The 26,298-nt window shown below is 27.5% G+C and overlaps 4 protein-coding genes across 11 annotated transcripts; 2 read left to right on the forward strand and 2 right to left on the reverse strand.

Annotated features, from left to right (window-relative positions):
- On the forward strand, positions 1–9,984 carry LOC116428709 (terminal nucleotidyltransferase 4B). Its single transcript, XM_031980707.2, has 8 exons — positions 1–554; positions 2,201–2,371; positions 2,696–3,053; positions 3,237–3,383; positions 3,999–4,192; positions 4,285–4,438; positions 4,561–4,699; positions 4,909–9,984. The coding sequence occupies exons 1-8, from the start codon at positions 196–198 to the stop codon at positions 5,103–5,105; spliced, it is 1,719 nt and encodes a 572-aa protein (XP_031836567.1). The 5' UTR covers positions 1–195; the 3' UTR covers positions 5,106–9,984.
- LOC116428725 (cytochrome c oxidase subunit 4 isoform 1, mitochondrial) lies at positions 9,763–13,563 on the reverse strand. 2 transcript variants are annotated; one of them, XM_031980746.2, is made up of 5 exons: positions 13,545–13,563; positions 11,847–11,939; positions 11,151–11,363; positions 10,664–10,856; positions 9,763–9,983 (listed from the first exon to the last, which is right to left on the reverse strand). In XM_031980746.2, the coding sequence occupies exons 3-5, from the start codon at positions 11,358–11,360 to the stop codon at positions 9,877–9,879; spliced, it is 510 nt and encodes a 169-aa protein (XP_031836606.1). In that variant the 5' UTR covers positions 11,361–11,363; positions 11,847–11,939; positions 13,545–13,563; the 3' UTR covers positions 9,763–9,876. The 2 variants fall into 2 exon arrangements, with proteins under 2 accessions (XP_031836606.1, XP_031836605.1); XM_031980745.2 differs by lacking the exon at positions 13,545–13,563 and adding an exon at positions 13,265–13,283.
- polybromo (protein) lies at positions 12,944–25,293 on the forward strand. 7 transcript variants are annotated; one of them, XM_076371524.1, is made up of 27 exons: positions 12,944–13,123; positions 13,750–13,864; positions 13,947–14,192; positions 14,285–14,413; positions 14,482–14,661; positions 14,737–15,181; positions 15,265–15,377; positions 15,456–15,554; positions 15,626–15,688; positions 15,838–15,987; positions 16,059–16,226; positions 16,386–16,552; positions 16,708–17,002; positions 17,966–18,171; positions 18,285–18,624; positions 18,702–19,286; positions 19,393–19,550; positions 19,629–19,801; positions 19,903–20,075; positions 20,202–20,273; positions 21,317–21,505; positions 21,746–21,868; positions 22,608–22,854; positions 22,921–23,071; positions 23,147–23,196; positions 23,282–23,399; positions 23,702–25,289. In XM_076371524.1, exons 2-27 carry the CDS (start codon positions 13,760–13,762, stop codon positions 23,916–23,918), a joined length of 4,962 nt encoding a protein of 1,653 aa, XP_076227639.1. In that variant the 5' UTR covers positions 12,944–13,123; positions 13,750–13,759; the 3' UTR covers positions 23,919–25,289. The 7 variants fall into 7 exon arrangements, with proteins under 7 accessions (XP_076227639.1, XP_076227641.1, XP_076227640.1 ...); XM_031980726.2 differs by having other exon boundaries at positions 12,945–13,123; positions 15,838–15,990; positions 23,702–25,288; XM_076371523.1 differs by lacking the exon at positions 12,944–13,123 and adding an exon at positions 13,186–13,225 and having other exon boundaries at positions 15,838–15,990; positions 23,702–25,290.
- On the reverse strand, positions 24,352–26,289 carry LOC116428727 (uncharacterized). Its single transcript, XM_076371531.1, has 3 exons — positions 25,919–26,289; positions 25,515–25,639; positions 24,352–24,466 (listed from the first exon to the last, which is right to left on the reverse strand). The coding sequence occupies exons 1-3, from the start codon at positions 25,959–25,961 to the stop codon at positions 24,449–24,451; spliced, it is 186 nt and encodes a 61-aa protein (XP_076227646.1). The 5' UTR covers positions 25,962–26,289; the 3' UTR covers positions 24,352–24,448.
- Between the last annotated feature and the right edge of the window lie 9 nt (positions 26,290–26,298).

A 26,298-nucleotide genomic window follows, 5' to 3' on the forward strand; every position in this document is an offset into this window, starting at 1 on the left:
CCATACTATATCATATAACAGCATACGAAGTTCCTTCTAAAATGCTGTTATTCATTGATCGTATATATGAATTTCATAGTGTTCGCAGGTTACAATAAATCAGACAATTTTTCAATTAAAGTTGAATTAAGATTGGAATTGTAGTGTAGTGTACAAGGACCATTAATCGTGAGATACAAAATTGAGAACTATTTAATGGATCCGACTATCGGTTGGTATCAACCGGAGCAGTTCGGCCCCGCTAAGGATTTGTGGTTACACATTTGGGAAGCTGAAAAGGGTCTTGATATCTTAACGCTGAAGAACGACTCATCTTCGAATGTGATGGGTGTGAAGCTTCAGCAAGACTTCATAGCTTTGGATTCTCTTAATTTTCGTACGGGGGACCGCATGCAACATCACACTGGCAATAGCTATTATAATCCATCGCGTAGGAAAGGTGATAATCGTGCTAGCACCTACGGCATGAACTATAATTACGAAGCCTTAGTTGGCGAATACGGAGGCTGTCCGTGGCGTGTACAAAATAAACATTATTCAAAAGGAGTTATTGGGTGAGTATTCTCCTTGAATATTACATTATTATTTGCTCTTTGGATATAAAGCTATTGTCTTCTGCGTAATTTTTCCATATGGGCATGGCTAAGGTTATGTGCCTTGCACGCTCGTTTACAAATAGGGTATAGTAGGGTTCATTTGTAATTTCTAATTACTGACGTTATAAGTAAGAAAACTCTATTGTCTTTTAAAAATCTGAACGATACGAATCGTTTTATACTAATTTGGAATAAAAGTTTGTTCAATATTGACGGAAATAACTGAAATTTTAATATTCATTAATATAGTGATTTTATAAGTACACGTGGATGTTTATGTAATATAACTATTTATGTTTGTATTTACAATATTTCGAATTATTTAGATATTGATGTCATTATTGATGTCTTATGTTAAATGATATGAATTTTCAGAACAATTGAGCAATATCTTATTCTAATTATATATCATCAATATTTTTTAAGTAATTAATACATCCAACAATTTTTTAAAGTGTGAAATTTTTTACAATCATTTATAAATTATAAACCTTTAAAGTTAGTTAGGATAATATATGTATATATATTTTTTTAATATAATACAGAACATTAAATATCTTTCTTTATTTTGTTTTACGCTTATATTTTTTTAATAATCTTTATTGCTTTATTTTATATAAAATAATAAATGTATTCGATATTATATTAGTATTTTACATTTTGATTTTAATATTGGAGTTAATAGTTTGTTTTCCTTTCTTCGTACAACTTCTCAAAATTTGTCACAAATTTTTTAAAGTATGACAAACATTTTTTTTTATTAACAAGTGTTCTATTTATTTACCATTTTTAATATACCAAAAATGATAAATCTGATTCTTTTATTTAAATAATTTTATTCACTCTAAGCTCTAAATATTTACAAGTTAAAACAAATAATTGTTTTTATTAATTCTATGTTTTAAGAATTTGTATAATTATAAATGAAGATTATTATATAATATATAATATTTTTTATCAAAGAAGAAAAGTATACTTATATATCAACAAGATTTTAAGTGAGAAGATGTAAAATGATGTATTTTTAATTTGACATATCTTAGTGACAGGCTTTAGAAATAAAATTTGATAGCTTGCAGTATTTTTAGTGTACAAAATAAAAAAATAAAATATATGATACACTATTGCTTTAAGATAACTGCTTCACTATTTTTCTTCTGATACATACATTGAATATTATTACATAGAAGCTAGAGTATCCTTCCAGTTCTCTTTCATATGAAAATGTTAAAAACATTGTTCATTAAATAAATGATCAAATATTTCTAAGTGTGTACATAATTTATGTAAAGGTAATGTATATTTATATATTATTTATTGTACATAATTAATAATGACTAGCATATATATATATATATAAAAATACACACGCGCGCCCACCACACACACACGCGCGCGCGCGCGCGCGCACACCTCTCTCTCTCTCTCTCTCTCTCTCTCTATATATATATATATATATATATATATATGATATATTTATATATGTATATATGTATATATTTATTATAATAATTCTGTAATAAAAATTTATTTGTGTTACGAAAAAACTCCAAAATCAATGTAAATAAATGTAATGGTTATTAATTATTAATTCTAATGTTTAGGTTGCACGAAGAAATTGAAGATTTTTTTGCTTATATGTGTCCATCTAACGAAGAGCATAGCTTACGAATGCGTGTTGTCAAAAGGATAGAACAAGTAATTTATGATCTCTGGCCAGATTCTAAGGTTGAAGTATTTGGCAGCTTTCGCACTGGTTTATATTTACCTACAAGGTACGTATCATTGTACATATTTAAAACAAAATCTGTTTAGTAATATATTCTGAAGGAAAATATATAATTTCTATTAAGTCAATTACATTATTTTATGCAGTAACTTACAGAAATATTTATTGTAATATTTCATTGAAATCCTTATTTAAATTTATATAATCATAATACAACTATACTTAAAAATATTATATACATAAAAATGTTCTATAATGAAAATAATATTGATTGTCTTTTAATATAATAAATGTTATTTAATTAATTTTTCATATATATTATTGAATAACATAGTATAGACCATGCCATAGAGTTTATTTTTTATTTCAGTGATATAGATTTAGTAGTAATAGGAATGTGGACAAATCTTCCATTGCGTACTTTGGAACGTGCTTTACTGGATCAAAATATTGCTGAACCATCATCTATTAAAGTTTTGGATAAAGCTAGTGTTCCAATTGTCAAACTGACTGATAAAGAAACTGAAATTAAAGTAGATATCAGTTTTAATATGAATAATGGTGTCAAATCTGCTGAATTAATTAACTCTTTCAAAAAACGGTATCCTGTGTTGGAGAAGCTAGTTATGGTATTAAAGCAATTTTTATTACAAAGAGACCTGAATGAAGTTTTTACTGGTGGAATCTCTTCGTATAGTTTAATACTTATGACTATCAGTTTTTTACAGGTAGGTTTTTACTGTTCTCTCTTTAAATATGGAATACTTGAATAATAGTCAGTTATTAAAAAACCTGTAGAACTAGAAAGTTATCTCTTATAAATTTAATATACTGACCAATCGATTAATAAAATTCATATCAATAGAGATAGAAAATTAAGTTTGCACTATATTACAAAATTATGTTTTTAGTTACATCCCAGACAAAATGCTTACTGTTCAAATGCTAATCTTGGGGTACTATTAATAGAATTTTTGGAATTATATGGTAGAAAATTTAATTACGTTAAAACAGGAATTCGAGTTAAAGATGGTGGTACTTACATATCGAAGGAAGAGGTAATGTATGTTCTTTTGAAACCATTAATTGTGCATAAAATTTCAATTGATAAAACTATATTATGACATTTTAAACAATATTTTATGAAAAGTTTGTTTAGTATTAACCCTTTGCACTCAGAAGGCGATTCTCAGTCACCATTTGATATGATGCAGTAAAACTATAAAATCTGATATTTAATGTTCTGATATCTAATGCCTTGATACATGAAATATTGGAATAAAATAGCTTTGTTCCTCAATGTACTTGTGATTTTCCTTCAAATTAGTTTCAAAGAATATTGTCTTCGCCTTGTTAAAAAATGTTAAACATTTTTAGTGATAAATTTCCGAGTGTGAAGGGTTAAGTAATAATTGATTTCAAAACTATTATTTCAATAATTTATTTATGTAGACAAGGAAAAGTTATTCAAATCCTCTCATATAAGATTTTAAATATTTTGTATAAAATATGACTTTAACAAGACATAAAATGTAGTTAAATATTATATTAAATGCTTAAAATTTATCTTAAAATTTAATGAATCGAATTATAACTTAGGTAGTATTATATGAGATATAAATTTATTATTTGCATCCTAAGTAAATTTAGTAAACATGCTATATGAGTTACAGGTTCAACGTGATATGATAGATGGCCATCGACCTTCTTTATTATGTATAGAGGATCCGCTTACACCTGGAAATGATATTGGTCGTAGTAGTTATGGTGCACTCTATGTAAAAGATGCATTTGATTGGGCCTATTATGTCCTTTCTCAAGCAGTTAGTCCTTTAAATATTTTAGTTAATGATCCAAATAAAGTAAGGTAAGATTTCCTAAATATTAAAATTTATATATATTATATATATATTCTATTGTTAGATTCTCTTAAATGTTTATTAAAAATAAATTATGCAGTATACTAGGAAGAATAATTCGCGTGACAGATGAAGTGATAGAATATCGTAAGTGGATAAAGGAAACATTCCCACTACCTTTGAGCGAGGTAGATTCGCTATCAAGTTCAACAGGATCTGATGCATCAACACTTTCTGCTCCAGCAAGTGATACAGTACAGTATTAGTTTTCGTTAATATGAGAAAATATTATAATTAGTGAATTTTAATTTCATTATATTATCATTTTAGTTTCTTTATTCATTAAACGGTAATTTATATTTTTTTATGTTCAAAGGATTCTGAATGTAGTCGGGGTAATTCTCCTAATACAGGTGGAAAAGGTGAAGATAGAAGTAAAGAAAGGCACATATATAATAATCAACATACTCATCATCATTCACAATGGAAAAAACCATTTAAAGGGACTGCACATGGTATGTTTAAATTAAAGAAATGTATAAAACTATTAATTTTAACATTTCAAGATACACTGATTACACAATTAAGATAACAGTACAAATTAGTATAAGTCTAACATTTTTTTATATGGGTATAATAATTCTATTAATCATTATAATAAAATGAATAATTCCTTATTTCTTTATATACACTTTATAAATATATAGATATTTATTTATCATAGGCAATCACCACAGTTCCAGAGGAAATTATCATCATCGTGGAATAAATAATAATATAAGCGGACAAAGTAAAGCAAAGCATTCTCTTCATAGTAATGGAAGTAATAACAATAGCCACAGTCCAAGTTCTAGACCACAAACCGTAAAACGAAAAAAACAGTGTATTACACCTCGTGGTACTGGAGATTGTGTACGGTGATGAAACGTGCAAAATAACGTCGGACTTTGTTTGTCATTTAAGTAGCGAGCTCAATATCATAATCGTGTGGTGAAAAGACACTGATTAACTTTCATCACACAACTACATTAACCTTTCCACTTTTGTGTACAGAGGGGCTCAGTGTTTATAACGATGAAGAGTTTATAAACTCTACATTTTTTTCTTATGGGGACAAGGAAGTACCCTAAATGTAGTTAAATACTTCATTTCATCACAAATATTTGTTGTATTCTGTACGAACGTCACAATACCAAAGACGTACAGAATTGTAATATAGATTGGTTTAATTTTACTTTTTTTTTTGCATTACTGCACATATTACAAGGAAACAGAAACATTAAGAAAATACGTTGTGTTTTATTAATTATTGTTTACAAAGTTAAAGCTTATTACGATCTTTAAATAGCAATAGTTTTATCATAATCCATTGATAAAACCTATTGTAATACATTTATATAATATGGATGATATATACAAAGATTATTTACAGTGCAGTTTTCTTAAAGATTTCATGAAGCTACAAAGCAAGCTCTAATAATGATGATAAAGACTTAGTTTTCTATATGAAACTATATTCTTATAACAAAGGGGTGACAGAAAAAATTGGTGATATTGGGATTTACCAATTGTAAATATTGTAATATACATTATCAAACATAGAAAAATAAGTCTAATAGTTACCTACTTTTTTTTATTTTATACTTACCTAAAATAGTATTTGTTACAATATGTTATCATTTGAAGTCATGAACATGTCTAAGTGTATGTGAAAATCATCTATTTTTTTCTGTAATATGTAAGTCCAGTACTGTTTGTGAAAATGTTTTGGTATATTTTCCGAATTTTAATAAAGTTATAAGTTCGTGTGCTGGTGATCAAGAAATTTTGAATAAAAATATTTTTGAAAATACTAACTCATTGCTGGAAAAAATAATATATTTAGATTTTTACACTGTGTTCTTTAAAGTCGTAATTGTGCATAATGCTTTACTTTTTATACAGTATTGCTGATTTCGTAACACTAGTTTGTAATTTTTAGTCTCCCCTGAATAATGATACATTATTTTTATATTATCAAATAATAGTAAGCATACATGTCATGATCGAATGTCAAGTGAATTCAATACATGAATCAGACATTGCATTTAAAACATGTTCTATATTACTTTTTAAAAACTGAGCAACATTTCAAAAAATTTTGTATATGACAATACGTAGAAAGGCCTTGATATCACTGAGAACTCCGAATACTGTATTACGAAAGTATCTTGTATTTAATTCATTAAAAATTACATTCCGTTTTATCAAACAAATAAATTTTTGTTCTTCGAATAAAAAAAAGAAAATAATTATGTCTCTTATAACAGAACATTACTAATTAAGAGTCTTTGCCCGAATTGCATTTTGTGTTAATACAAATTTATATAATTCAAGCACTATCCTTCACTAAATTTCAGTGCAAAAAGAAAGATTAATACTATTAAATATTCACTTTTCTTCAAATTTTATAATATTTGAACAGTATTCTGTATAATATTGAAGGCAACGTTATCCATGAATAACATCATAAGCTGTGATTCAATTTTATAATTAGAATGTCAATTGCTTATTACAACATACATACACCTATGTGTATATGATATATGTATGCTGTGAACACTAAAATGTGGATCTTATATTCTTAGAGCTATGTAATTAATTTCATACATTTCGATGTTATTACTACAGCCAAGTATATAGTATTTAAAAATTATTACTGGCTTTTTAATTGCAATCAAGTTTTTCGTAAGTTTTTATTAAAAATTTGTGATTTGTGTTTGTCTGTATTCAGAAATTATTAAAAAAATGTGTAAGTAGTGAAAATTTCAATAAACAGTGATAACGGGTTTCTTTGTGACATTGTCATTTTCTTTGATACTATATCTTCATAATGTAATATTAAATTTTAGTTTACAATAAACAGCTAAATATATAAAATTACATATATGTATAATCTTTGAAAACATATATAGGTATGTTGATCATAAATCGTTAAAAAATTTTAACGCATTAATAAAACGAATTTCCATTAAAACAATTAGGATGGAAAAAGAGAAGTTAAAAAAAATAAAAACTTGTATTTGTTTAATTTATTGAAATATTTTACATCTATATTCATAGATACACGAGATGGTCTACTTAACTGGAATATTTTAAATATTTGACTCGTTTTTAATGATAGGAAAAGTTTCAAAGAAAAGTATTCCTTTAAGTAATAATGAAATATATATATATATAATATATATATATATTCATAATATAAATAATGAAATAATATTAGATATTAGCGAAGACAAATTTATTTATTGAACAAACGTCGAAAATAATAATCACCAATTTCTGTACATTTTTGTAAACAGTAAATGATCGATTTTCTAGTTTTCTTTATAGTTTCCTGACTGATATTAGTACGTGCAGTTCTAGTGAGTCTTTTTTATAATTTTCGGTTAAATATTAAAATTTGCTACTTCAATTGCTCCCCATGGAAAAAAATTTAATAATCAACCTATTTATCAACCTAAAATTATGTAAATTTTTCATTCAGTTATGGGCTAATTATGTATTGAAACGTACATATATAATATTAAAATAATATTCGATTTTTTTAAATTGTGGAAATTCCTAATATATTAGATAATTGATGGATTAGAATGTTTGTATATTTTTGACTATTCAAGATGATATTGATATAAAATGGTTCAATAATGTTATCATAAAAAATTCCGTATGGTATATATTATTACTTGTAAAATTAAATGTACGTACAATACAGAAATCGTCAAAAACACAACTTTTTTTTGGTTGAATAGTTTGGTTGCAGTAGTACAACATGTATTCTTAGCAAATAATAACGCATTGAATAAAAATGCGCCTAAATTAGTGTCACTTTATTAACAAAAATAAGAAGGAATGTATATTTCAAATGATTGTGATTACATTGCTTAAAATTCTTTAGAATCCTTTAAATAACATGTACCTTCTTTTTTTTGGTCGCTAAGTTATGTTTGATAAATTATTTTACACTGTTTATTAATAATAATTCGCGTTACAATTTTGAAAAGAGCAAACGCATTTTTTTCATAAGAAAATTAATTATAAACTTGTATTGTCAAGGTAAAAGTTGGGAAAATAAAAAACAGGTCTCATTTTACAGTACAAAATATTCTAAATAAGTAAACCGAGTTTATTATATAGGGAAGTAAAACAAGGAAGGTAAAAATTTCTAACTAAACCAGAGAAGTATCGCGTAAATACTTATTAGACAAATTAATCCCAGAACAAGTGTCTCCAAATTAACACTAGATGTTCCGTCAAAAATTAGAGTAGGGTTGCACGAATGAAACCCAATTACATTTAAAAAGTATACAGTTTACAATGTTTAGAATTTGTCAGAGAATATGTAAATTATAACCAGTACTTCTGGAACAATATAGAGTTTTTCAACGAAGTTAAAATTAATTTATTTCACTTGGATGGAAATTTAATGAAAGTAACATAATACTAATGATGAAGTATGAAAGAAGTTTATAGTAGTATCCTGAGGCAATACGGCGGTTAATGGTATTAACAATTTAATTGAAGCGAGAATGGACAAGGAAAAATATTTGAATATGTTATATTAAAAAATAATATATTTGTCTGAAAAGTTAAAAGTGGTCGTTGTGTATTACTTTCAGCATAATAACGACCTGAAACCTGTGATGTACATATATTGTTAAAGAGGTATTGTTACATAATACTACAAGATTATCATAAATTCCACCAGAATCGTCAAATTTATATCTGATTTAACATCCGTAGAAAGAAAAGAAAACGAAAAAATTAAACAATTCTAAAATTAGAATTACGATACATGCAAAATCTAAAATTAAAAAGATAGCAAGAGGTTACAAGATACTATAGATATACGTAAAATAGATATGTGACAAAATATATTTGAATTAAAATTATTAACTGTTTCATATATTATTAGATTATTTCGATGCCAAAATGTACGTGTCTTTTTATTTTTCTACTAAAATATTGATTAAAATGACACAAATTTGTTCTTTACGTTTTCATAAAATACATTATAATTTGCTAAAAATATGTATTGTATCATACAACAAATTTGATTAATGAAAAAATTGTTTAACTTTTATTCACCAAACAAATAAAATATTTGTATCTTGTTTCTGTTCCATTTTCTGAGCAAGTATACTTGTGTAATACATGTGACTTGTTGGTCATTTTGAATTTTCAATAATCCACTAATGTATATTACATGTTTATAAAAATGTGTGAAGATTGGTGGACATCATTTTAAGTATTTGTTAAAATAAGTTTTCCTACTTTGATATTTCGCACAACATTATTTTATTATTTATTCTTAGATTTTTGAATTTTTGTATACTCTAAATCTTACAGAAGTCATGATATCATAAATCAATAAAATGTTCTAAACTTTAGTTACTACGCTATCAAAATAAAAGTATATACCTCTGTTATTTCGAAAATTCGTATGTTCTCCTAATAGTTTCTTCTATTATCAAAAAACAAACAAAATATTTAAGGTATTTAAGTTAAATGGGGAATTCTATACATTTAAAGACATTAATTTTAATAGTAACACTTTATTTCTACTAATCTTACACTTAACATTTTTTGAATAAGTGTTACCTTATAATATACTGTTTTTAACTATATTTTAGATAAAAATTAAATAGATTTACTATTTAGCACTAATTCCAGAGATAGGATTAACTTGAAGTAATTTCATACGTTCCATTTGAGCAAGTCTGTGTTCTTCATCAAATGATTCTGGTAATGGTGGATATGCTGTAAAATTTCATAAAGTATATACAAATTTATTTTAAAAGATGTAAAAGAAATATATTCTTCAAATTCTTTGGTGCCTCAAAAAGTTTAAATAGTTTTTATAACTTTAAAATGGTCACAGATTTTATCATTTCGATACCTTTAATCATTCAAATAATCACTAATAATTTCAATAACATTTTCTTATTTAAAAAACATTTTTGTGTTAATTTTACACGATTAATAAATATTTCTTTAATCAAGATTAGTAAATGGTATGAAGAGTATGAAAAATGTAAAAGAATAGTACACAAATTTTTCCATCAAACTACACAATTATTCCTCATTATATGATTTAATATTTTACAAAGTGTGCAACAATGTGTTAATATTTATTTAAATAAATAAAATTTAGTATATGTTTACACATGCCAAATAAAATCTAGTACATTACCACTAAATTAAACTAATACTTTATAGAACTTCAAATTACAACCAGAACATATTGTAATTATTAAACTTAAATCATAAAAATCTAAGAATGTATTGCGTGTTTGCGCTTATAATGCACAATGAACAGAATGACCAAACTGAAGAACTTACACTTTCCTTGTAAATACTCCATTGATTATTTAGGAAAAAATATACTTTTTGGGGCACATATTCTTAATGAAATATATTGTTATATTTGATGAACTTACCAAAAACTTTAAAGAAATAAAATAACCAAATACTGAGGGCCACACCTACAAGTGATAGTCCCAAAGCTCCTTTTAATTCTCCGGTTGGAGCCTGAATTTCTGCAAATGTTTGACGGAAACTAGCACGGTATAATGCTTTTTTTTCTTCAATCGACAATCTTTTCCAATCTCCCTTCTCTTTTTCTCTCAATGCCTATATAAAATCATATATCGTTAACTAATATAAGTGTCTCAAGATATTTTTATATACATAATGCTGTGTTAAAACATTCATATTAAAGTCAAGATAACAAATAAAATTATGAGATATTTAATAAAATATTTAATAAAATATTTATATTAATTATTCCTTATATTAAGGAATATTTATCGTATATTTTAAAATATGTCAATGAAAATGATCACATTTTTATTTATATTCTTTCTTATAATTTCCTTCGTCCATAATAAATTTCTTTAAAAGTGAACTTTTTAATATTTATCATACCATAACATCTGGAGTGTTTCGTTTAAAACGAATAGCAGGCATGGGACAATCAACACGATCAACATATGTTTCGTCTCCGTTATATCCATGACCTACTACATCTCTATTGCCAATTCTATCTGGAAACATTACACTATGTGCTGACATCCTACGACTATGGCTTGGAATGTTTTGTCGCAAACATGAAATAAATAGTTTGCTAGCCATCATGTACTAAAAAAGATATAAAAGTTATTGCAATAAAACAAAAAATGATTATACTAAGAGATGGATAATTTACAATTATTTATTTATATAATTAAACATGTACCCGTAATTTATATTGTTACGTTTTATTATATAATTATTTTGTACAAAAAATTAAAATTTTTAGAAAATTAAAATATATTTTTAAGTTTGCTGACTTATTTAAAAAGATTAGCTATTGATAAAATAATTCCCAAAATATTTAGATCAATCCTTGATAACAAATTTATTTACACTTAAAAGAACATTTCATTTTAAGATAATATCAAATATTAACTGTAGGGTGTAAGTGGTTACCTAACAGAAAAATAAATTTCTCAGAAAACCACATAAAATATTCGTTAAATATGTAGAAATATGTTTAGATTAATATTTTGTTATATGATTACGTAAACATATTTATTGTCAACAAATAAAACTAATAATATAATACAATACGCTTAAACTTACTTTCCTTCTACGTACTCCTTCGAGGCAGATTAAAATGGCTATGGGTAGGGTTAGATCACAATACGAGACGTATTCACAAGTATTCTGCAGTACCTACATACATAGTTGTGTAATATATATATGTATAAGTATCGATGCGTACAATATCGATATGTAAGAGTCAGAAATTAAAGAATCGCGGGTATTAGTTAATGCGTAAACACGAAATATTATTTTAATAAGAACTTTAAATCCTATATGAAATTTTCTTTAGCTGTCATTGTACTTTTGTAATTTTCAAATATATTATAATGAAACTAAAATGTAACTTACAATCAAAATTATAATTAAGAGAATATCTTTGGTACGATACAATACTTTTGATATCAAAAAGGTAAAGTAAACATAATTTTGAGAAACGTAATAAATAAATAAAATTTTGTTGTTATTCAGCAAACAATTTTTCTTAAATTTATCAGTACAAGAAAACAAAAATTAAGCTACTTCAGTTGTGCTCCTAAAATATTTTATTAATTTATTTTAAAATAAAATACTACAGAACACAGAAAAAGATAAATTAAATCTACTATAGACTTATACCTCTATATCTTAATACCGTATTTATAGATTTTGCATTTTCAAAAATTCATACACACTATATTGTCATTAGTATTAATTCTTTAAATTCTCACTTGAAAATTTCTCTGATTTTACTTAATTCATTCGTACGAGTTATATTAGTTTTACTTGTTAACAAATCAATCTAAATATATTTTTATTCTTTTTACTAATGGTCTTTGTTACATAAAATACAATTATCATAATTAAATAAATAGTAACGATCAAGTAATAAACAAGATTTTGCAATATGCTGTCTTTTTCACTTAGCCTTAATTTCTATTTCAATATGGAAGTTTGTCATAACAATAATTTTTATTAACATTTACAGAAATTTAAATATGTTAATGCTTATTAATGTTATAATTAACAACTACTGTAATTTCAGACAAACTTTGGATATGCATATTAACAAGTATTTTAAGTTTGTGCAGAATGTTTAAAAACCGTCATACCGACTGAGCGAATTTACACATGAAAGCGCATGTGAAGTAGCCTCTATTTCTGGCCATAGGATCGTACAGTTCGTGTGATTATAAACCCGCGGTTGCTTACGGCATGGCGTTAGCCAAGTCGTGTGTCATCGTGCGTTGCAGATGAAAAGCGTTCAATATTTATAACGCTTTTATTTTACATGTTGTATATTAATAAAAAAATTTTTGTACAAATTTTAACGACAGGTGAGAATTTCAAAGTATGGTAACACAAGTGCTTTGAGAAGAAAAACAATTGTAGCTGTAGAGGAACAGAGTTCCAAGATGCAGTGAGATTTTGATATGGCGGTAAATTTTAGTTAAGCGGCGATTTATTATGAACTTAACCATATTCACTAGTTGTTCCGAGGGTTATTGGACTATAGATGTGTTACAATTTTTACTTCCAGCTTCAATTTGCAATACATTCATTTACAATGTTAGGTCGAAAAATTGAAACGTTATGCATTTCTGCATTTTAAAGCACAGTGGCGACATATCATGGCGGCGAAATTTTCTTAACTGCAGTTGTGTATCTCGATTACTTTCATACCTAATACGTACGCAAAGGAATTTCTTTGTGAAGCGACATATTTAGTAAATTTATAGACTGTGTATGAAATTTTACTTGTATGGTTCTCGATTGTGCTCCGATTTTATGTACTCCAAATGATGCAATTATATTGGTCAGGCTTACATGTAGTCAAAGACTTTTCTGTGTACAGTGACACTATGACTTAGATGTTGGATTATAATGTAGTAGCTCAATGTTGATATAGAACATTGGTGTTATTTGTGTTTGTGTATACGTTTATTTTTTTATACTTTTTAAGATAATTGAAGATGAACAAGCGTCGTAGGACATCTTCAGTTGCAAGTCGTGGTACAGAAGATGACGGTGATGATATACCACCTGAACCAACAAAAAGGAGAAAAAAATTAGATCCTGTAAGTTGTTATGTATTATGGTAGCTCTTAATATATAAAAATAGTTCGATATTTAATAATTTTTTAATTGAATATTCCTTAGAGTGACCTGTGCCAACAATTGTACGATGTACTACGTAATCAAAAAAAAGAAGACGGAACATTATTATGTGATGCATTTATACGTGTGCCTAAACGCAGACAAGAACCAGGTTATTATGAAGTTGTAACAAATCCTATAGACCTATTAAAGGTTCAACAAAAACTAAAAACCGACGAGTATAGAGATATGGATGATTTAGCAGCTGATATTCAACTTATGGTTAATAATGCAAAAGCTTTTTATATGGTAATAATATATAAATCATTGAACATAAAGATTACAGGAACATGAAAAAATATGAAATTTAATATGCAACAATAAATGTTTCTTAAAAACAGCGTACATCTCCTGAATATAAAGATGCTACAGAACTTTGGGAATTATGTATAAATACAAAAAATAGAATTACAGAAGAATATGAGGATCCAGAACCTAAAGGAAAACTTATATTAAAAGTTGCCAGATTGGTATGTAATTGTGTGTATAATATTATGTTGTGCCATCAATTAAAAATTAATATAATATCAATTATTAGGCTCGAAAAGTTACAACAAAACAAGATGATGCAGAAGATACATCTGAAAGTTCTACAAATCCTGATGAAGAGACAATACAACTATTTGAAGATTTATTCGCGGCTGTTATGACAGCAACAGATCCAGCTGATAATAATAGACCATTACATACAATGTTTCAACTTAAACCATCTAAAAAAGTATGATATATTTTTGCTTGTGAAGTATTACTGTGTATTTTTTGTACAAATGTATAAAAAATGTTACATTTACAGTTGTACCCGGAGTATTATGATGTAATAGAAACACCAGTGGATTTAAAAACAGTTGCAAGGAAAATTCAAGAGGGAGCGTACAGCAGTATTGCAGACATGGAAAAAGATTTAATGCTAATGTGTCGTAATGCTTGTCAGTTTAATGAACCTGGTTCTCAAATTTACAAAGATGCTAAACTTTTAAAAAAGATTATTACTGCAGCAGCGAGAAAACAAGATATCGGATTAAGTAGCAGTGTTCCAAAAATTGCAACAACTGCTCCATCTACACGAAGTAAAAGAGGCAGCCGCACTATGGCTCAGTCTTTGATAGCTCAAACTGCAACATTACCGGATGAAGATGAGGAAAGTGACGATGAAGAAGAAGAATCTGCAGAAACTGAAGAAGCTGACAATCCGCAGTGGCAGCTATTTCAAACAATTCGAACAGCGCCAAACAACCAAGGTATTTTAGAAAATTATATTAAAGTATTTTATTAAATAATATTTTATATAAATGATATTGATTAGATCTTTTTTATTATTCAGGAGTTAGGATGAGTGAATATTTCTGGAAACTCCCATCAAAAAGACTATATCCTGACTATTATAAAATGATTAAAAATCCTATTTCTTTGTTGCAAATTCGTACAAAAATAAAGGTAATTAATAAAATTAATTAATATAGTTACTTATTATATCTATAAGTCACTTTTTTTGTGGTTCATGACTTGTTGCAGAAAGGTGAATATGGTACAGTTAGCGAAGTAGCTGGGGATATGAATATTATGTTTGAGAATGCAAAAAAATATAACATTCACACATCTAGATTATATAAGGTAAAAACATTGATTGGTTTAAAATTTTCACGTGTTTAATTTTTATAATTTATGCATACCATGATTTTTAGTCTGCTGTAAAATTGCAAAAAATAATGCAGGAGAAAGTACAAGAACTCTTAGAATTTGATCAGGTAAATAATATATATCGCATTAAACATATTAAATAGAAAAATTTTCTTTTCTATGCATTTTATTATTGAAATATGTAAGAAAAAATTATTTTTCGTAAAATATATATTATATGTACACACGAATATTAACACGTTTGTTACATTCATAGGATTCAGATTCTGATAGTGAATTTGAAAATAGTTCTCATCAACCAAAACTTATTAAACGTGCTTCAAATCTGTTAACCCGTGGAAAATATAAAGACAATATACCTTTGAAAAAAAGATTGTATGCACTAGTTAAATGTGTGATAGAATACGTTGTAAGTAATTCCAATTTGAACGATTGAAACACAAACTTAACAATACAAAGAATGTCATTGTGTTATAGTGTGAAGATGGTCGACAACTGATGTTAATGTTCATGGAAAAACCTTCTAAAAAATTATATCCCGATTATTATCAAGTAATAGCAGAACCCATTGATATGTTAGCTATTGAGGCCAACATTAAAGCAGAAAAATATCAAAATGAAAATGAATTAATACAAGATTTTAAGGTATATATATATATGTATATATATATATGTATATATATATGTATATATGTATATATACATATATATGCATTTTTAATAAGAAAAAGTTGAATATATTATATATTTGTTATATATAACAGATCTTGATATTTTATTATATGATTACTTTCTTATTTTCAGTTAATGTTCAACAATTGCCGTCAGTACAATGAAGAAGGTTCTCTAATATATGAAGATGCAAATACTTTAGAAAAAGTTCTGATGGATAAAGTAAAAGAATTAGGTCCATTACCAGAAACACCTAAACCTATAAAACCAAGTGCATCCACGCCAACTAGAAATGTTGGGTATGTAAAGTATTAAAAGTACCACTTGATATACCTATAAAATTTTAACATGTAAAATATCTATAGCATTTTAATGTGTGTAATATTATAAACACTTATTTAACTTTATTGAAAATTGCAAAAAGTATGTTTTTTAATATTTTTATTTTTGATAGGAGACCGAAAAAGGTTATACCACTACACTTACAAAAGTTAAAAACTATGTATGACACTATAAAAGATTATCACGATGCTAAAGGAAGACAGTTATCTTTAATTTTTATGAAATTACCAAATAAAAATGAGTATCCTGATTACTATGAAGTTATCAAACAACCAATGAACATGGAAAAAATAGCTTCTACGTTGAAGAATAATGGGTATGAAAATTTAGATGAACTCGTGTCAGATTTTATATTAATGTTTGACAATGCCTGCAAATATAATGAGCCTGATTCACAAATATACAAGGTTTGTATAATAATATATGTACTCATCGTAATAATATTTAACAGTACAATAAGAATTCTTTTAATATCTGTCATTAGGATAATTACAAGGAAAGATGACATTCTATTTACTAAAAAAGCTAAATATAATTATTTTTAATTTAATATTTTCAATTTAAACAAATTAAATAACTTAAAAATGAATAATTAGTTTATAATAATTATAATTGGCATTCTTCATTTCCTCTAATAAGAAAATCTACAGTGTAAGGAGAAAAAGGTTGTGTTTATTATTTAATTTACTTATGTTAACTATTACTAAACGTTTATTTAACTAAAAAGTTAGTAGTAAGTAAGTGTAATGTACCGTGAAGAGTGTATGTTTGAAGTGCAATTGAAATTTCGCGCTAAAACATGGAAAGCCTGATCTGTTTACGGTCATGATTTTTGAGGTTACGTGAAGTTAGCTACCTTCGTATCTTTGTCGTTTCATACTATTTCATATAAGAATTTTACAGAACAAAGATTACTTTTTACTTATGAATAAATATAATAATATAATTAATGTCGATATGCAGTTTTATCAGATTAATAATTATAAATTAAATACAAGACAAGTTACCTGTTAGATGTTTATACATGTTGTGACTATATAAGTTTTATAAATGTTGTAATTTATTTACAAGTTTTATGTGTATACACTATTATTCAGAATGTCTGAACAAGGAAATATTAATAATCAAGAAAATAATATTTCTTTACCCAAGACGTTGAAAGTACGACCTTGTTTTATTCGTTTAATGAGAGACAAGGAAGTAGATCAACGGTTATCAAAAAAGTGCAAGAAGAATGAAACAGAAGTAAAGAACGATTTTGTCCTTTATAAGATATTGCCCACTGATAAACATGCTTATGAAACATGAAAATTTTAATATCATCGATAAATTTGAAACATGATTTTGAATCAGTTGAAATAATTTTTCAGGATGCACTAATTTTACAACGATTAGTTCTACAAACAAAGTTACAATTAAGCGAAGATGAAGAAAGTGTGCCAGATGTATCAGCTGCTGTTCAAGAAATATTGGCAACCATTTTTACTGCTCTTTATAATCACCAAGACGAAGAAGGAAGATGTTATTCAGACTCCATGGCAGAACTTCCTGAGCATGATATTGTAGATGGAAAAAAGTAAGTTTTATCCAATCAGAATAAAATAATATGTACTTGTTTTTATGTATTATAAATTATACTTTCCATTGTTGGATTAATTTAAATAATTTTTTATTTATTTTAAATAACAGAGTACGAGGGTTATCATTGGACCTAATTAAAAGAAGGTTAGATCGTGGAGTTTACAAACGATTGGACAGATTCCAAGAAGATGTGTTCACATGTTTAGAAAGAGCTAGGAGACTATCACGTACAGACTCTCAACCTTTTGAAGACAGTGTAGAGTTACAAGCATTTTTCTTGCGAACTCGTGATGAAGTAACTCGTGGTGGAGATTTATTACATTCACCAGCACTTAATTATACACTACTTGATCTTTCTGCTCAAGTCGCAGAACTAAAACGCGTGAAACAACAACAAGAATTAACATTGCCTAACGAAGAAGAAAGTTGTGATGGAAACGAAACAAAAGTATGTATTATTTTGTCATAAAAATTGCATAATGAAAAATTAGTATTACATACTGAGATATGTTTTCTTTTTCATAGGATTCTGAAACAAATACTAATACAGAAGGAACTAATAGTGACAATGGTGGTTCAATGAGTTTTAATCAAGAAGTTTATAGGGCTGGAGATTTTGCATACATAGAGCCTACAGAACGTGGCATGGAGTATAGTGTAGTTCTTATAGAACGTTTATGGACAAATGCAGAAGGACAACAAATGTTATATGGCAATTTATTTTATAGGCCAAGTGAAACTTACCACGTAGCTTCTAGGAAATTTCTTGATAAAGAATTGTTCAAAAGTGATGCTCATGTAGCAGTACCTTTAGCAAAGGTAGCTGGCAGGTGTTGTGTTCTAAGTGTTAAAGATTATTTTAGAATGCAACCAGAAGGTTTCTTAGAAAAAGATGTATATGTATGTGAATCGCGGTATTCCACAAAAGCACGGGCTTTTAAAAAAATCAAAGTTTGGAATTTTGATCCGGATCATTTAAAACTTGTGTCAAGAGACAAACCGTTAGAACCAAAACGAGTAATATCAGTGTATAAGGAAAGACTAGAAAAACATAAAGAAGAAATTGCAGAGTTAGAAGAAGGAGAAAAATTAACTGAAAAGGAACGACCTGTAAGTTGTATACTAATACATGATATAATTGTAAACCATAATGTGATATAGAAGTCAATTTAGCATCTTTTAGAAGATGTATTACCTAGTTTATCTTTCTTTATAGAATGTAATATTATATAATTCAGAGGATCCAGAAAATACTTACTACGAACAATATAATACATGTGCGGGTTCTGTAAAAACAGGAGATTTTGTTTATGTAGCAACAGATGGAGGTAGACAACAAATTGCACAAATTGATGCTATATGGTCGACCAAAGAGTAAGATTTATAAAATACATTTTACTATAAGTGTTATATAATTAATATGTTTGTCAAGAACAATTCTTTAATTTTTAGTGGAAAATGTTATTTTAAAGGCCCATGGTTATTAATGCCCACAGAAGTGCCACATACGCCTACAAAATTATTTTACAAACAAGAACTTTTCTTGTCTACTGTCGATGGTACCCACCCTATTGTAGCTATTGTCGGAAAATGCGCAGTCCTCGATTACGGAGAGTATATTTGCAGTAAGTAAATGAAAAATGATTTAATGAAAGACGAGCAAATATATGATAAAAATAAAAAGAAAAATGTATTTTATAATATCAAAATGTTTGTGTATGTGTAGGTCGACCGACAGAAATTCCAGAAGATGATGTATATATCTGTGAATCGTTATACGATGAAAGTAAAAGCCTCATGAAGAAACTGGGACAAGAGGGTTTGAAAAAATTCAACCATAACTCAACAGTAACAGAAGATGAAATATACTTCTTCCGAAGGCCTATCAACCCTGCTAAAGTGTGTATACAATTTAAAACATACAAGCTAACATTACATGCAACAATTCAATAACAATAAGTAGTCTATTATGTTAGTATGCAATTAACTAAATATACTGCTTTGCATGTGACATGTGTGTTGTAGGTTCCGGGCGATGTGGCTCAAACGCAAAACCAAGTCAAGTCTGTTACTCCTAGTTCAACTCAATTTGAAATGGTAATTTCTTGTTATAGATTTTTTTCGTTCTGTTAGTGGTACAGCAAAGATGCATGTTTCCCTAAAGTCATACGCAAGTTCGTATGAGTATGATTAATGTTATGAAAATGTTACCAGACCAAATTAGGGTTACATTGTACACATGAGTACGATTTGCGTGTGATGAAGACCACATAAAAATTTGTATCTGAGCATGTTTCTCACTCTATGCCGGCATATTCATTTTCTTTTGTTATTTTATTTTTTGTTTTTTTTTGTTTACATATATATTTATATATATTTATTTATATATATAATATTATATATTATATCATATATTAAATACATACTATATATATCTATATATATCTATATATATATATCTATAGATATATAGTATGTATTTGATACATACATATTAATTGACGCATATAATAATATAGTTTACATAGAACATATTTCCATACAAATTGTTTATCATCGATTTAAATTCAGAGCACCTGTTGGGTTTATCTATATATATCTATATATGCACATACAGACACATACTCGCACGCGCGCGTGTGTACATATGTATATACATAATATATATAATTACTATATATTATACATATATATGTATGTACATTTCTTGTGTATGTGTGAGTGTGTGTATATGTATATATGTATATACGACATGTATATTTGATATACATAGAGTACCACCAAATAGTCTCGCTTCCATGTCACTCTAACTCAAATAATATGAAACTGAAGCAATGTGCTTTGAACAGAATACGCAAGGTGTTAGTACCTAATTTAGGCATTTGAAATACATTTAAAGTATCAGAGGAAAATATAAAAAAAGAGCAAAGTGTACAATGCTTCGTACTAAAATTAAATTTATCAGGATTAATGTGAAATTTATAGACACTGCATCCTGCAGTATATCTAATCAGAGATCATTTTACATAGCTATTAGCATTCATATAGAATTGTTATAACGACCGAAAAATATTCCAAAGCTTTTCATGATCTTACACTCGGTAACGGATAATGAACGTAACATAACATAAATGGTATAGGAAGCATCACCATTGTTACCGAAGCTGGAACCCGATGTACTAGGCATGGGAGTAGGATTAGGCGTGGGAGTGGGAGTAGGAGTAGGAGTTGGGGAGGACAGCATGGACGCTGGTGGTCCACCGTCCGTTGGATCCGCAGAAGCTCAACCGGTGCTCTCCAATACACAAACACCTGTGTCGACTAAGAAGGTAGGCCTTATCGTGACATTATTTGTTTACCATTCATTTACATGTTACATTATATTTATTTCATTTTTTATTTTGTTTAGAGAAATATGCCAGCATACTACTGTTTTCTTTTTGAAATTTTTACACCGTTCATTATCTAACATTAGAACAAAAAATTGAATATCTTACCTTACAAAGGTGTAAATGTCAAGACTCGTTCATAAGACAGTGACATTATAATTTGTGTTTTCTTCTGTTTAGAAAACGGCGGGTAAGAAATTAGTTACGGGCTATATTTTGTATTCGAGTAAAATGCGAACGCAGATTACACAAAACAATCCCGAATCATCCTTTGGGGAGATTAGCAGAATTGTTGGCAACGAGGTATTTATTTATTTTTTAGTGTTGATTTTTAGTTTATGGTAAGAATCTATTGAAGGAGGACAGTATGCAGATTACATTTTTTTAATTATAATGTCATGGGAACTTACGAAACTCTGTTTAGAATGTATCTCCCAGGAAAAAAGATTCTGCATGCTTTGTCTTTCTTTCAAGTATATTTAGTTGTTCCTAAGGTTACCATTCACGCATCTGCATCTCAACATTTTTTTTATTAAAATTACTGCAAATCTGACCTTCGATTTACGCGAAAATCTGTTCCGGGCAAACTCTTTTGAAAATCACGTAAATAGAATCTGTTAGTACAAAAAAAACAGAATATTGGAAAGAAAAGCTGGTATAAGTTTTAAAAATACATATTTGTTTAACACACGTAATCAAAAGGAATAATAACAATGACATTTCAGAAAACAAAAGTATATTTTATTCGGTGTTACTAATTCAGATTGCGTAAATTAAGACCGCCCGTAAAAACTACCGCGTGAATAGTATTTTAATTTACCGCGTAAATCGAGGGTCAGGTGTACATTGAAAGAAACAATAAAGTATATATTAATCATTTATTATTAATACTTCATTGTTTATGAAAAATTGATTTTTATGAATGGTATCCACGATAGAAAACGGTTTTTTACTATGGAAAAGGTTTGAACAAATGGGTTTTTTACAGAGTCTCAAAATGTTACACAAAGAATGATGTAAATATAAATCTTCTTTATTCCAGTGGAGGAAGTTACCAGCTGGAGAGAAACAAGCATGGGAAGAAAGAGCAATTAAAATGAACGAAGATGGTGGACAACTTAAAGTAGGCACTAGTGTTTCAGTAGGCACTAATTCCTTGCAAGATGTTGTATACGAATGCTGTTGGGATAACTGTGACTGGCAATTTGAAGATATGACTGATTGTATCGACCATTGTATTGCTGAACAAAACGGACATGTACAATCGTCTTTCGTTAACGCTGCTAGTGGTATGTTATTTCAGTACTATTAATGCTGAATGAAATTTTAAAACTCTAATTTTACTTTCCTTGTAGATGTAGAATTTCAATGTCAATGGCGTGGCTGTGGCCGTACGAAAAAATCTGTACCTCCATTTCCAAGTGTGCAAAGACTCGCGAGGCACGTTAAGGAAGTACATATCCTTAAGTCAAATGGACGTATAATACCTCCTTCGGAAAGAAGCAAGTACGTGTTGAAAATTATCAAGTTGTACTTCTGGAATTACACATGTACATTTTAAATTTCATCTTTCTATTATAGAAATTATATGGCATCGAAAGGTCCAACGATATTACCGCCAATGGAAACTGGTAATTGATTTGTAGTAATCGTACACTAATATATTTGTAGCGAATGTAGCAATGTATGTGTTATTACATCTAAAATTATTTGTAGAAACATCGGCAGCTGCAACGCAAACGAGCAATATACCTGCAGCTAAACAACCAGAACCAATGTTTGTTGCTGTTCCTCCAAGGCCAAGTCGTGTATTACATTCAGACGCCTATTTACGGTGAGCCATTAATATTAATATGTTAGAAGTACCCATAAGTCGTCAATTTTTTTTAGATAGCTGAGTTAATTTAAGCTGACTTAAATATATTTATTAGCGAGGATAATTTTTTTGATTATTTATCTTTATTATTCATATATCAGAAAACCTATCCTCGTTAATAAATATATTTAAGTCAGCTTAAATTAACTCAGCCATCTAAAAAAGATTGACGACTTATGGGTACTCCTAATATGTATAAATTACACTTATCATTACTAATAACCATTTTGTAAATTATTTTATTTATAATCGATTTATAGGTATATCGAAGCATTAAACGTAGAAAATCGGTACATATCAAATTGGGATAAACAGATGAATGCTAATCCAGAAAATACACAAATTCCTGATGTAACAAAATTACCAGCCGAATGGCTGGGCAACGGTGTAGGCAACCATGGGAATGTGGTAAACGCTTTATGGACACTAAGGAACATGATGATGCGAGATGTGTTAGCCATCAATAAAACTTTATAGTTTATAACTCGTTAAGATCTATAATCTTTAATATTCGATGCTACCTTAAACTACAATTTTCAGGTCCGTCGATGCTAGATGAAAGACTGAAGATTATTATTTCAATTTCAGTATATTTATATTTTTAGATTATTTTTCATTTATTTTATAATTCGCATTAGCATTTTCAAATTTAACTTAAACGTAGCGCATTCTCTTAGTCATTTTTCAGTTGTAATAAAAGAAAAACTAGGGAAGTTAATTTAAGATTAACAAAATGTTCAGATCTACGAAACATTTTCAAAAAAATATTGAGTTTAACGAGGACATTATTATTTCTTATAAGTTACACAAGTTTCACCAAGTGAAAATGCTATGAGCATTAATCTCAATATATTGACTATGGATCTGTTAGGAGTAGAACGGAAACATTAAAATTAAGAACCGCCATTTTGTACATACTTCGCTATTTTTAATTTCAACTTTTCATAACAAAATTTTGTATTTTGTGTATTGCGTATTATAAAAGTGTGATTTGATAATTCCTGTATTCATACTATAATATAGATCTGTAATGTAAATATAAAACGATTCACTTTAGAAAAATAATCTTAATTAGACAACAAGATTGTGAATATTAATTCCATGTCATGCAACATTTTTAATGTAATAATATTTTTATTTACTTTTTTATAGAACTTTTACATAGGAACAAAGAAATTGATAATCAGTATTGAAAAATTTCTTTATCACGCTGTTTTAAATATTTTTAATCAACAGTACTACTAAATTGTACATAAAAAGATATGAAAATAACTTTTTACAGTGTAAAATTATGTTGGAATACCTTTTGACACATGGCAATTTGAGATGTAATGTTTACTATCGAAAGTATGGTAAATTAATAGGGATAACTTAATAACATGTTTGTACGGGAATAAATTCATTATTTAAGTAATGGAATCAATTAAATTATTGCATTTATTTACGGATTTATGTATAGATTTAATTAATTTTTGTGCAATTAAAAAAAACATTTATTTATTTTTTCGCTTTTTACAAAACATCAGGCAACATGTAAGAATTAATTGAATGTACCTTTGAATGTGGATTTTGTGCATATGTGTATTAGATTAGAAATTTAGTTTATTGCGTTTGATATGATTGTTAGGTACAAATATATGATACATTATATCAAATTTCTGGATGAATGATATTTTTGTTTATATAGAGAATTACTTGTATTACATTTATCAGGTTCATTGATGAACAGTTAAACAAGTATTTGTTTATGTAAATTTAAATATTGTTTGCTAGAAAAATTTTCCCAATTTTATATCAAATTCATGTTCATATGGACATCAGTTTTTTGTCAGTATTAACATTTTTATTCTCATTATTAAGAATATGTACAGTTATTATTTTGTAAGTGTTACTCCATTATGTTGGAATAAAATTTTTCAAAAGTTTATAGAGATGAGAAAGATATAAGATTTATAATCAGCATTAATTGATTTTGTAGATTAAAACGAATTCAGATTCTTGTTTCCTTCTATTTTGGATATACGTTCAAATCTTTAAATGAAAGTTATGATTTTTTATTCAAAAGTCGCTCACCCGTCCACCATGTTGCCAGTCTCCCCATTTCGTTGGATCTTTTTCACCGTTTGTTATTAATTCTCCATTATTTGGATCGGTTTCTACTAATAACAAATCTACAAAACGTTCTTTTGGAGGCACCCCTAAAATTATATTTTTTATACAGTATTTATATCAGGGATTGAAAACAATTTTTATATCGGTTTCTACTCTTGAAATAGTTATGAAAAACCCATAAATAACAGTTATAGAACCGGAACCGGAACCGATATACCGAATAATAGTTATGACTTATTTCAATTCTTCATAACTGCTTCAGTCGGAACTGATATATAACGGTTTCAAATAGTTATTTTTGGAATCTTTTCAATCTCTGATTTATATTTTTTATTATTGTTTTAAATATGAAGCATTTAACTTACTTGGTATAGGTTGCAGTTTCAGTTTTTTATGAAACTGTTTCATTCTCAAAGAATGTTCATTTTCAACTTTTACTTCTATTTCTTTGGTTTGTAATAATGCACCTATATAAATTATAAAATGGACTAGAAATAGAATTAAAATTATTTTTTATATTGTAAATGTACAAATCTCATACTTGTTACTAATTGCCTAGGTTTATATATTAATGATTTCATGAAAATTTTATTTATAGAATTAAAGGTATTCATGCTTGCGCAAATCAAGACCGATCCCAAATTACACATCTTTTAGCTGTGTATGATTGGGAAGAAAATTGAATGCTTAAACGGTCTTATTGCTTTTGTTAATTTTTAACAAAACACAATGGAAATGTTTTATA

The sequence above is a fragment of the Nomia melanderi genome, chromosome 10, assembly GCF_051020985.1.
Source record: "Nomia melanderi isolate GNS246 chromosome 10, iyNomMela1, whole genome shotgun sequence".
NCBI lineage: Eukaryota > Metazoa > Arthropoda > Insecta > Hymenoptera > Halictidae > Nomia > Nomia melanderi.

Bases quoted from the DNA above. Each gene is read 5' to 3' on its own strand.
- LOC116428727 (XM_076371531.1), bottom strand. From the start codon at position 25,961: ATGAAACAGTTTCATAAAAAACTGAAACTGCAACCTATACCAA. The intron at 25,640-25,918 runs GTAAGTTAAATG...ATATAATTTTAG, and splicing joins GAAACTGCAACCTATACCAA to GGGTGCCTCCAAAAGAACGT.
- LOC116428725 (XM_031980745.2), bottom strand. The intron at 11,364-11,846 runs GTAAGTTTAAGC...TATCTTTTTTAG, and splicing joins AAGGAGTACGTAGAAGGAAA to TACATGATGGCTAGCAAACT. The intron at 10,857-11,150 runs GTATGATAAATA...GATTTTATATAG, and splicing joins GAAACACTCCAGATGTTATG to GCATTGAGAGAAAAAGAGAA.
- LOC116428709 (XM_031980707.2), top strand. From the start codon at position 196: ATGGATCCGACTATCGGTTGGTATCAACCGGAGCAGTTCGGCCCCGCT. The intron at 3,384-3,998 runs GTAATGTATGTT...TATGAGTTACAG, and splicing joins CTTACATATCGAAGGAAGAG to GTTCAACGTGATATGATAGA. The intron at 4,700-4,908 runs GTATGTTTAAAT...TATTTATCATAG, and splicing joins ATTTAAAGGGACTGCACATG to GCAATCACCACAGTTCCAGA.
- polybromo (XM_031980726.2), top strand. From the start codon at position 13,760: ATGAACAAGCGTCGTAGGACATCTTCAGTTGCAAGTCGTGGTACAGAA. The intron at 15,555-15,625 runs GTAAAAACATTG...CATGATTTTTAG, and splicing joins ACACATCTAGATTATATAAG to TCTGCTGTAAAATTGCAAAA. The intron at 19,287-19,392 runs GTAAGTTGTATA...CTTTCTTTATAG, and splicing joins TAACTGAAAAGGAACGACCT to AATGTAATATTATATAATTC.